The sequence below is a fragment of the Carettochelys insculpta genome, chromosome 1, assembly GCF_033958435.1.
Source record: "Carettochelys insculpta isolate YL-2023 chromosome 1, ASM3395843v1, whole genome shotgun sequence".
Classification (NCBI taxonomy): domain Eukaryota; kingdom Metazoa; phylum Chordata; order Testudines; family Carettochelyidae; genus Carettochelys; species Carettochelys insculpta.
Window position 1 is genome coordinate 62,472,038 of NC_134137.1, and position 13,330 is coordinate 62,485,367.

Here is a 13,330-nt window from a genome sequence, read left to right on the forward strand (position 1 = left end):
AGCAAAGGGGTCTTTCGAAGCTCGTAGCACAGTTTTATACAGGACACAATGTGCTTTGAAATTCTCTGGGAAGAGAGGCCTTCCCCTTTTGACCTGGGAGCGAGAGACACCAGAAGCCTGTCTGTTTTCCGGAAGGACTTGGTTCTGTCTATGTAAAAGGCCAACGCCCTCCTCACATCTAGGAGATGCAGGCGCGCCTCCTTGCTGGAGCTGTGAGGCTTCGAGTAAAACGAGGGTAAGACTACTGGTTCGTTAAGATGGAACTCCAAGGAAACTTTTGGAACGAAGGCTGGGATCATGAGATCATGAATGCGTCCCCCAGGGACCCCCGCCCTATTCCTGCTCTGGAGCAGTACTGGGGACACTTCTTGTTGTACTGGGTGGCAAACAAATCGACTTGGGGAAACCCCCAGGTACGAAATATGCATCATAGCAGGTCGGAGCGGATCTGCCATTCGTGGGTGAGTGCGAAGCGCCTGCTCAGTTGATCTGCCTTCACGTTGTGGGCACCCGGCAAATACGAGGCTTTCAACGTTATGTTGTTGGCAATGCACCAATTCCACAGTCGGACTGCTTCCATGCATAACGCATGGGATCGTGCCCCTCCTTGTCGATTGATGTAGAACATAGTGGAGGTATTGTCGGTATTGATCCCGACTACTTTGCTGTGCAGGTATTTCCGAAAATGTCTGCACGCACTGAACACTGCTCTGAGCTCCAGTATGTTAATGTGCAGTGTCTGTTCCGCAGGGGACCATAGCCCTTGCGTCACCTTGCTGCCAATGTGCGCTCCCCATCCTATGTGGGACACGTCGGTTGTAAGAAAAATAGAAGTTTGTGGTTGGTGGAAGGGCACCCCCACTAGCAGGTTCTTGGGGTTTTCCCACCACGCTAGCGATCTCAGTACCTCCGTCGTGGGCGATACTACCCTGTGGACGGTATGAGATGCCGGTTTGTAAACACTCGCCAGCTAATGCTGCAGGCTTCGCATGTGTAACCTGGCATTCTGTACCACAAACATAGCTGCCGCCATGTGCCCCAACAGTTGCAGGCACGTTAGGACCAGCACCGCAGGGCTGTACCTCATGACTTGCACCAAGGAGTTGATGGTGCAGAAGCGGGCATTGGGCAGATATACTCTGGATGCAATAGAGTTTATGTGCGCCCCTATGAACTCTATATCTTGCGTGGGTTCGGTCTTTGACTTTGCAAGGTTGATAACTAGGCCCAGCGAAGTAAACGTGTTCGCGGTGACGTGTATCATGCGTAGGACCTCTGCCTTTGAGGCCCCTTTCAGTCGACAGTCGTCCAGATATGGAAAAATAAATATGCCCTGCCTGTGCAGGTAAGCTGATACCACTGCCAGGGTTTTGGTAAAGACTCTGGGTGCCGAGGATAGGCTGAACGGAAGAACCCTGTATTGGAAATGTTCCCCGCTGACCGTGAAGCGGAGGAAGCGTCTGTGTGCCAGGTGGATTGTTACATGAAAGTAAGCGTCTTGTAAGTCGAGGGCTGCAAACCAGTCTCCATCGTCCAGTGCCGTAAGTATGGAGGCAACTGTAATAATCCAGAAGCGCTGCTTGCGCAAGTATCGATTGAGGCCCCGTAGGTCCAAAATCGGCCTCCAGCCTCCTGTTTTCTTCTCTGTTAGGAAGCAGCGTGAGTAAGAACCTTTCCCTTGGAATTGTTCCGGCACTCTTTCCACCGCTCCTATGAACATGAGGTGATCTACCTCCTGCTTCAGCCTCGCCTCGTGGGAAGTGTCCCTGAGAGGAGGCCGGGTGGGAGGTTTCGTCGGTGGAAGTGACTGGAAGGAGATCGTGTAGCCTGTGGCTATAATTTCCAGCACCCATTTGTCTGTTGTGATCTTTTGCCATCGTGAGTGGAACAGTTTGAGGTAATGATGGAACATGAGGTGAGAGTGGTATTGAGCGATGGTGTTGATAGTGCAGTCCTCGACATACCTGTCAAACTTGCTGCCTCTGGGCTTGCCCCGAGGATGTACGACTTTGTTGAGAACGTCGCCTGGGGTCCTGTACTGCTGCTGCTGTTGATGGCGCCCTTGGTCATAGCCTCGCTGATATTGTGGAAGCTGTGGTTGGTAAGCGTAGCGTCTTTGCTGAGGATAGAATTTCTTTTTCTTGTATGGGACAGTGTAGATACCCAAGGTCTTAAGTGTGGCCCTCGAATCTTTGCTAGAGTGGAGGACCGAGTTGGTTGAATCTGCAAACAGCTTTTGCTTGTCAAAGGGAAGATCCATGATCTTCGCCTGTAGATCTCTGGGGATACCAGACGTTTGGAGCCAGGATTCCCTAAGCATTACCACTGCTGCGGCTGTTGAGTGTGCCGCCGTGTCCAGGGCAATCTGAACTCCCATTTGCGATGCCGCATAGCCCTCTTGGACAATCGCCTTTAACACTGGCTTCTTGTCTTCTGGAAGTGAATCCATGAGAGAGGTGAGTCTAGAGTAATTGTCAAAGTTATGGTTTGATAAATGTACTGCGTAGTTTGCCATTCTCAATAATAAGATAGAGGAGGAGTAGACCTTCCTGCCAAACAACTCTGATTTCTTAGCATCTTCATCCGACCCCCCTGATTTGTACTGAGACGTCTTCGACCGCTGCTGGGATGATTCGACCACCAAAGAATTGGGTTGTGGGTGGCTAAACAGGAACTCCATGCCCTTGGCTGGGACAAAGTACTTCTTATCTGCCCTTTTGTTCGTAGGCGGAATAGAGGCCAGAGTCTGCCATATGTTAGTGGCTGACTCCATAATGGCTTTGTCCAGCGGGATAGCGATTTTAGAAGAAGCTGGGGGTCTCAAATTTTTCAGGAGTTTATGGTGCTTCTCCTGTACCTCTGCTATTTGAATGTCCTGCATGTATGCTACTCTTTTGAACAGCTCTTGGAATTGTTTAAGGTCATCTGGAGGGGAGACATCCCCGGGGACAATCGCCTCATCTGGGGAGGATGAGGAGGAACCGCTGGGGTAAGCCTCCCCCAAGTCCTCTGGCTCCCGAGTTCACTGGTATGCTTGCTCCCTTGTGGGCTGTGAAGGAAAGTCTCGGGACTCTGGACCCAATTCCCCCTGGGACAACTGTGTTCCTCTCCCAGAGCGAGAATGTACACAGGAGTATTGACGAGGAGTGGGAGAGGATCTGCCCCTGGATCTGGACCTCCGATGCTGATGTTCAGTATGATGAGGACGGCCATAGCAACATGGGCAAGGGCCCGGTGATGGAGACCTGGACCACGATCAGGGAGTGTACCCTTGATGTCTGGGAGAGTGGAATCTCCGTTACGACATTGATAATGGTGAAGCTGGTTTGTGATAGTACTCAAGGGGATCCATGCCCAAAAATGGTGAAGGTGGCCTGAGCCACGGCGAAAGTGGTTGAAGGAACGGAGAGGGAGGCCCGAAATAAGCCGGTGGAGTTGCTGCCCGGTGATGTGGTGTGTGTATCTCGGGAGGGGGGCTGGGTGACAAGGGCATGGCAGCCCTGTCTGGAGATGGACTGAGGTGCCGGGTTTTGGCTCTAGCCTTCCCCCTGCCCTGCAGGGTGCGTGCCGCCCCCTCCCGTGCCGGGGATCTCGGCCCCATTGTCGGCGCCGTGCTCAGTACCGTCATCAGCGGTGCCGCGCGGAGAGCTTTCTCCAGCGCCGGCAGGCCCCGTGCTGGGTGCCCCTGCACCGTGAGAGCTGGTGCTGCGTGCGGCGCCGACTCCGGCACTTGCCACGCTGGCACTCACGGCGCCTTCCGTGCCGACTGCTGTATAGTCGGAGGCCCGGCCTCGGCCACGTGCGCTACTGCGCTTTCGCCTTCACCAGCTGGTGGCTGAGGGCTCTGCGTTCCGCTCGTCCTGCTCGCTGGGACCGCCGGCAAGGATCGAGCTGGGGAGAGTTTCTTCTTCTTCTGCACAGAAGGGGTCAAAAAGGCTGCCTTCCTTTTATGTGACCCAGAGGGCCCTTCTGTGTGAGGCTTCTCCGGCGGCTCAGGCTGGAGGGCCTTATCAAACAAGATCATTTTGAGCCTCATTTCTCTGTCCTTCCTGGCCCTGGCTGTAAGCTTAGCGCAGTGCGAACACTTCTTGGTAACATGAAACTCCCTCAGGCAACGAATGCACTCACTATGCCCATCAGAGGCCGGCATAGCCTCGCGGCATGACTCACACTTCTTAAACCCTGAGGAAGCCATCGTGGTGAGTCTTTACTGTTAATCGGGTACTTAGCCGCTAATTAGCGTGTTCTACCACCCAGATAACATTCACGGCCCTCAAGGTAGCGGATGGCTTAAAACAGCCTTCTTTGTCCGCTCCCCTTCTCTCTACTGTATTGTATGCCTTGCTTTTTTTTTTTTTATCTTTTTTTTTAATAGGAAAAGAAAAACAAGCTAATAAGGAAAATCAACTATCTTATCTGTCTCAGGCTAAAGAGCCAGAGTGGATTCCGTCTGCAGCCGTTGGCGGTTGAGAAGGAACTGTCGGGGACCGGATCGCGCACATGACCGAGGGCACGCAAGGGAGCAGCGTGCATTGGCGCATGCGCGATCCAGTGGAAACTGCTAGAAGAATTCCAATCTGCAGCGCCAGGCGAGCCCGACACCTACTGTGGAGCACCCACGGGGACCACTCGAAGAAGAACATCCTATTACTTAAGTCTTTTCCCTCTGTAAACCTTTTAAGACCTTTAACCTGAACGCCTTTAGAAGAGGAAACATGGAGTATTAGCTTTTTTAATACAAAATCAGCATGGGTGATGAATATAGCATTTGACCTGCACATTCTTTAATTACAATTAACCTTCACCAATACTCTTCATAGAAATATATTATATTTTTAAAATGAAATATACCTGTTTGAATTCTGAGTCTTTTCCCACGATGACCTGAAGACTGTAAATAATTGGATCACCTTTCATTGGTTGCAAAACCTCCCATGTGATTTCACAAGTGTGATCATTTACTCTCTCTATTCTTGGTGCTGAAAGGAAAAAACCAGATGTGTTGATTTTGTATTGTCACCAGTTAGTGGTTTTCACTAATTTATACACCACAATCTCTAGGGTATTTTGTTTCTGAAACACGGAAACAAAAGATGTAAGTGCAAAGATATTTTTCGTAATAACATCTTGTTAACTCACACGGCATCAGGATACAAGCATATTTTGTTCACAATAAAGCAAGGATACTTTTCTCATGAATGTGTATCCTAAGAAAGGTTAGTTGCTATAAAGAAAGTAGTCTGAAAGAACTTTAATTGCAGAAAAGTGTGAAGTAATTGCACGTAGATAAAGAATTGCAGTGTGTGATCCACTGATCCAGTCTGAGCACAGGAGCTGTCTTACTTAACCATCAGACTGTGGCAAGATATAGAGGCTAGCATAAGAATCCCGCAGCACACAGACACACGAGAATCTGACCTCTTTCCCCAATACAGAGAGGAGAATCTATACAGTGGGTGAGAGCTGGGAGGTTGGGCGAGTCGGAGACTGTGTGTGAGACTATGGGAGAGACTGGGTGCTGGTTTGTGTGTAGAACTCATTTGAGAAATTCCTCAACAATACAAGGGACGGAAGGAGCAAATAATGATATAGAATGGTGCCTCAATGAATTGGTCTGTAGGTGTCTTAGATGATGTGACCCTGTGCACCAGCACACCAAAAATGCTCGGCTCCAAGAAACATTGCCAAAAGGTTTTATTGTAGCAAATGTTTAAAATGAAGCAAAAGGCAGATTTAACAAGATAGATAGTAACAGAGAAGAAGCCGTGCTAGTCTATTCACTATCAAAACAAAAAGCAGTCAAGTAGCACTTTAAAGACTAGCAAAATAGTTTATTAGGTGAGCTTTCGTGGGACAGACCCACTTCTTCAGACCATAGCCAGACCAGAAGAGACTCAATATTTAAGGCACAGAGAACCAAAAACAGTAAGCACGGAGGACAAATCAGAAAAAGATAATCAAGGTGAGCAAATCAGAGAGTGGAGGGGTGGGGGGGAAGGTCAAGAATTAGACTGAGCCAAGTATGCAGACGAGCCCCTATAGTGACTCAGAAAGTTCCCATCACGATTTAAACCATGTGTTAATGTGCTGAATTTGAATATAAAAGCCAGCGCGGCTGTTTCCCTTTCCAGAACGGTGCGATAATTCCTCTTCAATAACACACATACCTTAAGGTCATTGACAGAATGCCCCATTCCATTAAAATGTTGACTAACTGGTTTGTAGATCTGGAGTGTTTTGATGTCTGTTTTGTGCCCATTGCCCTTTGTCTAAGGGAGTTAGAAGTCTGTCCAATATAGAAGTCTGGACAGACTTCTAACTCCCTTAGACATCTGGCACACTTGGGACCTGACTGGTGCCAAACGAGAGAATGTGCCAGGCCACCGGAGGTCAATATTGTCTAGCACAGCATTTCCCAAACTGTGGTCTGCGGCCCAGTACCGGTCCTTGGGAAAAAAAAGTCTGGTCCTTAGAAAATATACAAATTATCACAATGTACTATTATTATTGTGAACAAATAATAAACTGTGAAAATGTATTCACTTTTCATTTTTTTTATATGCGTTTATATTTTTGGGCTTCAAAAAAAGGTACTGAAAAAAAAACAGGTCCCAATGACATATAGTTTGGGAAACCCTGGTCTAGCACATTACCAACACTTGCACTGCTTACTGGACTCTTAGAAGACATTTAGGGGTAAATTATAGCTAAACAACAGCACAGAACTCTGAGAGCCAGGACTGTGGCTGTAAACAAACTTTATGGGACTGTGGGAAACTTGGCCACACCCAGGATAAGTGGTTGCCCAGCTAACTTGAATCATGCTGGATTACGGATATTGCCAGATGAGAGTGTTCTGGATTAGAGAGGTTCAACCTGTAGTAGTACTAATTTATTAAGCAGTGATAATCCTGTTACAGTCAAATGACAAGTGAGAATACAAAGCTTACCTTTCAAGGCAGCTGGAACAGACTTGGGAGTAGTGAAAATATACTCTTGAGAAAGTGGACCTTCACCAGCTTCATTACAAGCCTGAATATAAAATTTGTAGGATGTTGACTCAATGAGTCTTTGTACTTTGTATGTATGACATGGTCCTCTGTATAGGGATATAAACCTGAAAGTAGAAATAGTGCTTGTGTAAACAGATTAAATCGATTCCAAAATCATCTGCATGATTTCTATTTTTGTTTTAAATTCACCCCTGTAATTTTTTTAATTCCTGGAGCTTGATGAGAAGCTCAAATACTGATTTGCATGTTAATTCACTGTCTTCCAGTAATGCAGAACGATGAGCTCACTTTTCAAAATGCAGTGACTGCTGCTGATCTTATTTCTTTTCAGAGTGGGGAAGGAGGAGGGCTGTGGATTAGCTTCAGTATGTGGTGCTTTTTAGTACCATTGCTCCCTTATCACCTTCCTGCTTTTCCAAAACGAGTGGATCAGAATTTTCCTCTCCCTGCACCTCAGCAATATTTTTCACTAGCTCTAAGAAAGGGGCCGTTCTCTGTAGTTCTCATCACCCTTCCACATTTTTTTTTTGTGGGCAAGGTATGCTAGGGCCCAAATCTCTCAGCTGTGTGAGAAGGATGTGTCACAGCTGCAAACTCTGATGGGTTTTTCTAGATTGGCCAGTTTTTGAACATGTATTACTTTTTGGTGGAGATGAAGAATTTCCTGCTGTGTGAATTTCCATTTTTGTTTCTCTTTATGTCAGGGCAGGTTCCACCTGGTAGAGTCCTCCTTCTGTCCAGTTTACAAGCTATCATATATGCTCATACCACGGTAGTGTATGTGGTATAATTTTGTCATATCTTTTGCTATCTATGAAAAGGTGGTGTAAGTGAAAAATTAATAAAATGCAAGTCCTTAAGCTGGTAAGGCCCTGTAAAGAAAGCAGTAACAAAACAAGAAGTCATCCCCAACCCTCAAGAGGCACATTAAGTTAAAACAATTAGATCAGAGTTAACAAAATACCTAAGAAAACTACAGAAAAACTGAAGAGCATGGTGGCACAAGACATCTCATTCCACATCAGGCTCTTCGTGTTGAACCTTCACTATGAACACTGTTCAGTTCTCATTTCTTGCACTTTCTAATAATGCTGAACATCAGAATCTCCCCTTTTGTTCCCAAGACAGACAACTTCTTAAATTATTTTTTAATCAAGCTGGAGATATTGTGCCTTTCTGGTTCTTCCTTATCCATCACGTAACACCGTGTGTAACAGGGCTCATACAAAAAGGAGTGATATTAGTGCTAACCTTCCATTCTTATCTTCCATTTGAAGGTGGTATTGAATAGAGTCAGATAGTGCTTTTGAAGTTCCCTCTCCCCATTTCAGCTTGAGAGTCTGAGAACTGTATGCAACACATTCCAGGCGAGGTGGATCAGGAGGGAGTGGCTTCGTTTTCAGTTTTATTGTGTGGCTGAAAGGACCCGCTCCAAGACTATTTAGTGCTTGAATTCGTATTCTAATAATTACATAGGAAAAAAATCCATGTAAATAAGAAAACAGATGTAAAAGGGAACCTGATTAATTGCAGCGCTCATATTCAAAAGTGTTACAGTAGAAAACTATAAGGTTATTGAATAGATACTCTATAACATACATGTCCTTTACCACTAACTGCGGTTGGATTTAATTATAAATATTACTGAATATGAATTCATCTCAGAATATTAATGTAAGGGTCATCATATAATGCCAGACAATAGAGGTTTTAATGTCTGGGTCCTGGGATATCAGGTGGTCCTAGTTCCACACAAGAACTTCTATTTATAGGACATATATATTTCTAGAAAGCCATGATCTCCTGATTCCCATCCAATTACTGCACATGGTCATTATACTTGATAAATGAAGTATTAAGCAACAGATAAATATTCACCTTTCTCTGAGAGTAAACATCCATGCTAGGATCAGCCTTAAGAGTTGGGATGGCCAGAGAGGAGTTCTGAAAGCCTCTTACAATTGAACTAAGTCATTAAGAATGAAAGAGCTAATTGGGCTATCACCAGTTTTTAATCTTACAGGAAGGGTGCAGTGTAAGCTGCACAGCTGTCGACTCCCAAGAATGAAGAGTCAAGGGGTCAACACGAAAAAGGGAAAGAAAACACTAAAGCAGAGTGGTAGCAGCTGTGAACTTTGCAGGCCATGGTGATTGCGGTAGGGAATAGGAATAAGATGTGATTTTCAGAAAGTCAGTATTCTAAACCTCCAATCTCAGAAACAGGTTTACACTTTGAAGGTCTGCGACTCAGTTTAGATACTTATTTTTACAAAACAAAAGCAGAAAATAACTCTGAGATTTGAAGAACACAGAACTCAGAGGGACACAACTTCAGGCTTTACAGATTTCAAAAGCAGCCACAATTAGCCAACACTCCATGACTCTAAGCTACCCCATTTTCTATTAAAATATGATATACTGATGCCTGTGTGTTTTTAAAAAAAAATTCAATGATTGGGCAATTATGAAAAATAATCTAAGCTCTGAACATTCAAAGATCATAACTTCAAATGTTGGGGTCCTTTTGTGTGCATGTATTTAGTTCCGTATTTTTTATTTTATTTACATATATCGCACCATAGAACCGTTTAATTGGAGTACATTAATTTGTCAGCACACTCTTGTACTATCAATCACATATTTGAGTGTTGGTTATTTTCATACGGAACTGGGAGGGCTTGTCTACACTTGCCCCCAGTTTCGAAGGGGGCACGGTAATCAGGGCCACGGGAGATTACTAATGAAGTCCTGTGGTGAATATGCAGCACTTAATTAGGCTAATTCTCCCCAGCGGCAACTTCAAAGCGTCAAACTTTGAAATGCTGGCATGCGTGTAGCCATGGGCACTTCCAAGTGCCTGCGCCACTTCGAAGTCCCTTGAGGAGTAAAGCTGCATATTCACCGCAGAACTTCATTAGTAATCTCCTGTGACCCTGATTACCATGCACCCTTCGAAGTTGGGGGCAAATGTAGACACAGCCAGAGAGCTTATCAAATTTGTGATACAAAAGCAATTCTGTGCGTCTAAGTGCAAAAGTATCTTTGAAGTTCTTCAGTCATTTATTTTTACAATTTCTCATAATGTGGAAGACATTTCATTTTCTAATTTCAATTTCTAACTCAATTTCAATTAGAGTACTAATATAAAAGTTTTATAAGTAATAACAATGCAAAAGTATTCTATTTCTAAAATTAATATTAAGGGTTACTCTGGCAGTCTACAACATTAAACATCATACACCTGGGGTGAAACCCTGGCTCCAAGAAGTCAAAGCAAGCTTTGCTGTTCCCTTCAATGGAATCAAGATGTCACTCAATCTATTTGAATGCAGAGGATCTGTGTTTGTAACATGAGCACAGAATGATGTTCTACTGTAAAAATGACTGAAGTAACACAGCGGAATTCCGTGTTCACCATCTTCCATATAACTTTCATATTAAATTTAACCGATTTACAAGAAAAAGGATGGTTTCTGTTAACTACCAGTTTTGCAGATGCCACCTGGGATCTGAATGCTATGCTCTTTGGGCCTACAAGTATCACCAGCAAAAAAAAAAGGTTCTGCAGAAACTGAATCACACTCTGTAATGACCAGGCATTGGATCAGAAATGAAAAGTAATGACAGACACAGAGGATCAAATGATGTACTGTTCTACCTGATGGACAAATCTCACTTAATCTGACAGATACCATAGGGGGTCTTGTATTTTTTTTAATTGACAACATATGTATAACTTGTTTCCTGACAACAAAGTCTCAGTGAATTTGAATTTGCAATCACAGCTTTGTTAACCAATATGAAGTTGATGCATGAATGAAATAACATTCTTTTTCCCAAGAACTGTATTGGTTCTGCCATGCTAACAGGAGCCAAAACTTAGCAGACACAACAGAATGCCCCAGATCTGTTGATTTTGTTACATTGTCTCTCTTCTGACCACAACTATATACTAATATATTGATAAGGTGGTAAAGATTAGAAGCAATGTGAGAACAAAAACAATATATTATTTTCCTTGGATGTAAAATGTTAAGAAAGCCACATCACTTTGCAAAGCATACCTGTATGTTGTGTCTGGCTGCAAACTGTCTATGAAATAGCTTGAAACCTTCCCAACAGTTATAGGCTGCTTTTCCCCATAGTCTATGCTATAGCCAAGGATTTCAGAGCCATGGTCACAGGGCTTTTCCCAACTTATGGCAAGGCATGTGGAAGGTGAATAATGTGGATTATCGACTTCATCTTCATTTCTTCCCTGAAGACAGGTCACAACTGCAGGTACAGAGGCTGGCGTCATGCATACAACTACTTCACTGAAAGGTCCTGCGCCTGCAACATTCACAGCCTGCAAATACAAAGTAACATAAGAATGGCCTTAATGGGTCAGACCAACAGCCTATGAACTCAGTATTCTGTCTTCTCACAGTGGCAATGTCAGGTACATCAGAGGGAATGAACAGAACAGGTCATTATCAAGTGATCCATCCCCCGCTGTCCATTCCTAGCTTCTGGCAGTCAGAGGACAGGGCCACTCAGAGAATGGGGTTGCATCCCTACCCATCCTGGCTAACAGCCACTGATGGACCTATCCTCTACAAACTTACCTAATTCTCTTTTAAACCCCGTTACAGTTTTGATTTTCACAGTTTCTCCAGGCAGTGAGTTCCACAGACTAACTGTGTGTTGTGTTACAAAGCATTTCCTCATGTTTGTTTTAAACCTGATGCTTATTAATTTCATTGGGTGACTCCTGGTTTTTTATGGTACATGAAAGGAGTAAAGAGAAGTTACTCACCTGTAGTAACGATGGTTCTACGAGATGTGTCCCCGTGGGTGCTCCACAATAGGTGTTGGGCTCGCCCGGCGCTGCAGATCGGAAATCTTCCAGCAGTTTCTCCTGGTTTGTGCATGCACCGGCGCGCGGCGCTCCCCTGCGCAACCCAGCCACGTGCGCGATCCGGTCCCCGCCAGTTCCTTGACCAACTGTCTCGAATGGTCCTGAAAAACACTAGACAGAGATCCGAAGCGGGGAGGATGGGTAGGTGGTGGAACACCCACGGGGACACATCTCGAAGAACCATCGTTACTACAGGTGAGTAACTTCTCTTTCTTCTTCGAGTGGTCCCCGTGGGTGCTCCACAATAGGTGACTACCCAGCAGTAACCCAAGTAAGGAGGTGGGTAATCAGTTTATGTGCAGCTTGCCCCCGAGAGGACTGCTGTCGACAGACGGGTATCCTCTTCGAATACCCGATGCAGGGCATAATGCTTGGTGAAGGTGTCGTAGGATGACCAGGTCGCCGCTCTACAGATGTCTTTTAACGCGATGCCCTTGAAGAAGGTTGTTGACGCTGCCACCGCCCTGGTGGAGTGAGCCCTGGGCAGGGCCAGCAAAGGAGTCTTTCGAAGCTCGTAACACATTTTTATACAGGACACAATGTACTTTGAGAGTCTCTGTGAAGAGAGACCTTCTCCTTTTGACCTGGGAGCGAGAGAGACTAGAAGCCTGTCCATTTTCCGGAAGGACTTAGGTCTGTCTATGAAGAAGGCCAATGCCCTCCTCACATCCAGGAGATGCAGGTGTGCCTCCTTGCCGGAGCTGTGAGGCTTCGGGTAAAACAAGGGTAAAACTATTGGCTCGTTAAGATGGAACTCCGAAGAGACTTTTGGAACAAATGCTGGGTGCAGCCTTAAGGTTACCGCCTCCTTTGAGAATACTGTGCAGGGCGGCATTGCCATCGCTGCTGTGAGGTCACTCACCCTGCGGGCTGACGTAATTACAAGGAGGAAGGTTGTTTTTATCGCAAGGAGATGTAGGGGAATTGTGGCTAATGGTTCAATAGGTGGACCCGATAGCGTGCTGAGCACCAAGTCCAAATTCCACGATGGTGGAAGCGGTTTCCGAGGGGGGTACAGGTTTACCAGCCCCTTCACGAACCTGATAACGATAGGATGGGCGAAGACCATGGGCCCTTCCTCTGTATGCCGAAAGGCTGATATAGCGGCGAGGTGGACCTTTAGCGAGGATAGAGAAAACCCGCCTCTCTCGAGGTCCAATGAGTATTCTAGTATTACAGGTATAGGAACATCAAGGGGAGCTAACTGCTTGGCGGAACACCAGGCTGTGAATCGAGTCCATTTCTGCTTGTAAGTCCTCCTGGTGGAGGTCCTTCGGCTACATTCCAGGACTTGTTGTACTCCCTCCGTACACGTGCTCTCTAAGGAGCTGAGCCATGGATTAGCCATGCTTGTAGGCGCAGACCCTGAGGGTGCGGGTGCACTATGGACCCCTGAGCCTGTGTGAGTAAGTCCGGT

The 13,330-nt window shown here is 45.7% G+C and overlaps 1 protein-coding gene across 4 annotated transcripts in view; it reads right to left on the reverse strand.

Annotated features, from left to right (window-relative positions):
* Nucleotides 1-13,330, reverse strand: part of FNDC3A (fibronectin type III domain containing 3A) — a 224,663-nt gene that overhangs the window by 9,160 nt on the left and 202,173 nt on the right. For all 4 annotated transcript variants that reach the window (XM_074987823.1, XM_074987830.1, XM_074987839.1 and 1 more), the window contains 4 exons: nt 11,078-11,361; nt 8,265-8,474; nt 6,951-7,117; nt 4,852-4,979 (listed from right to left, as the gene is read on the reverse strand). In XM_074987823.1, the coding sequence (XP_074843924.1) occupies nt 4,852-4,979; nt 6,951-7,117; nt 8,265-8,474; nt 11,078-11,361 (789 nt within the window). The remainder of the gene's footprint in view (nt 1-4,851; nt 4,980-6,950; nt 7,118-8,264; nt 8,475-11,077; nt 11,362-13,330) is intronic.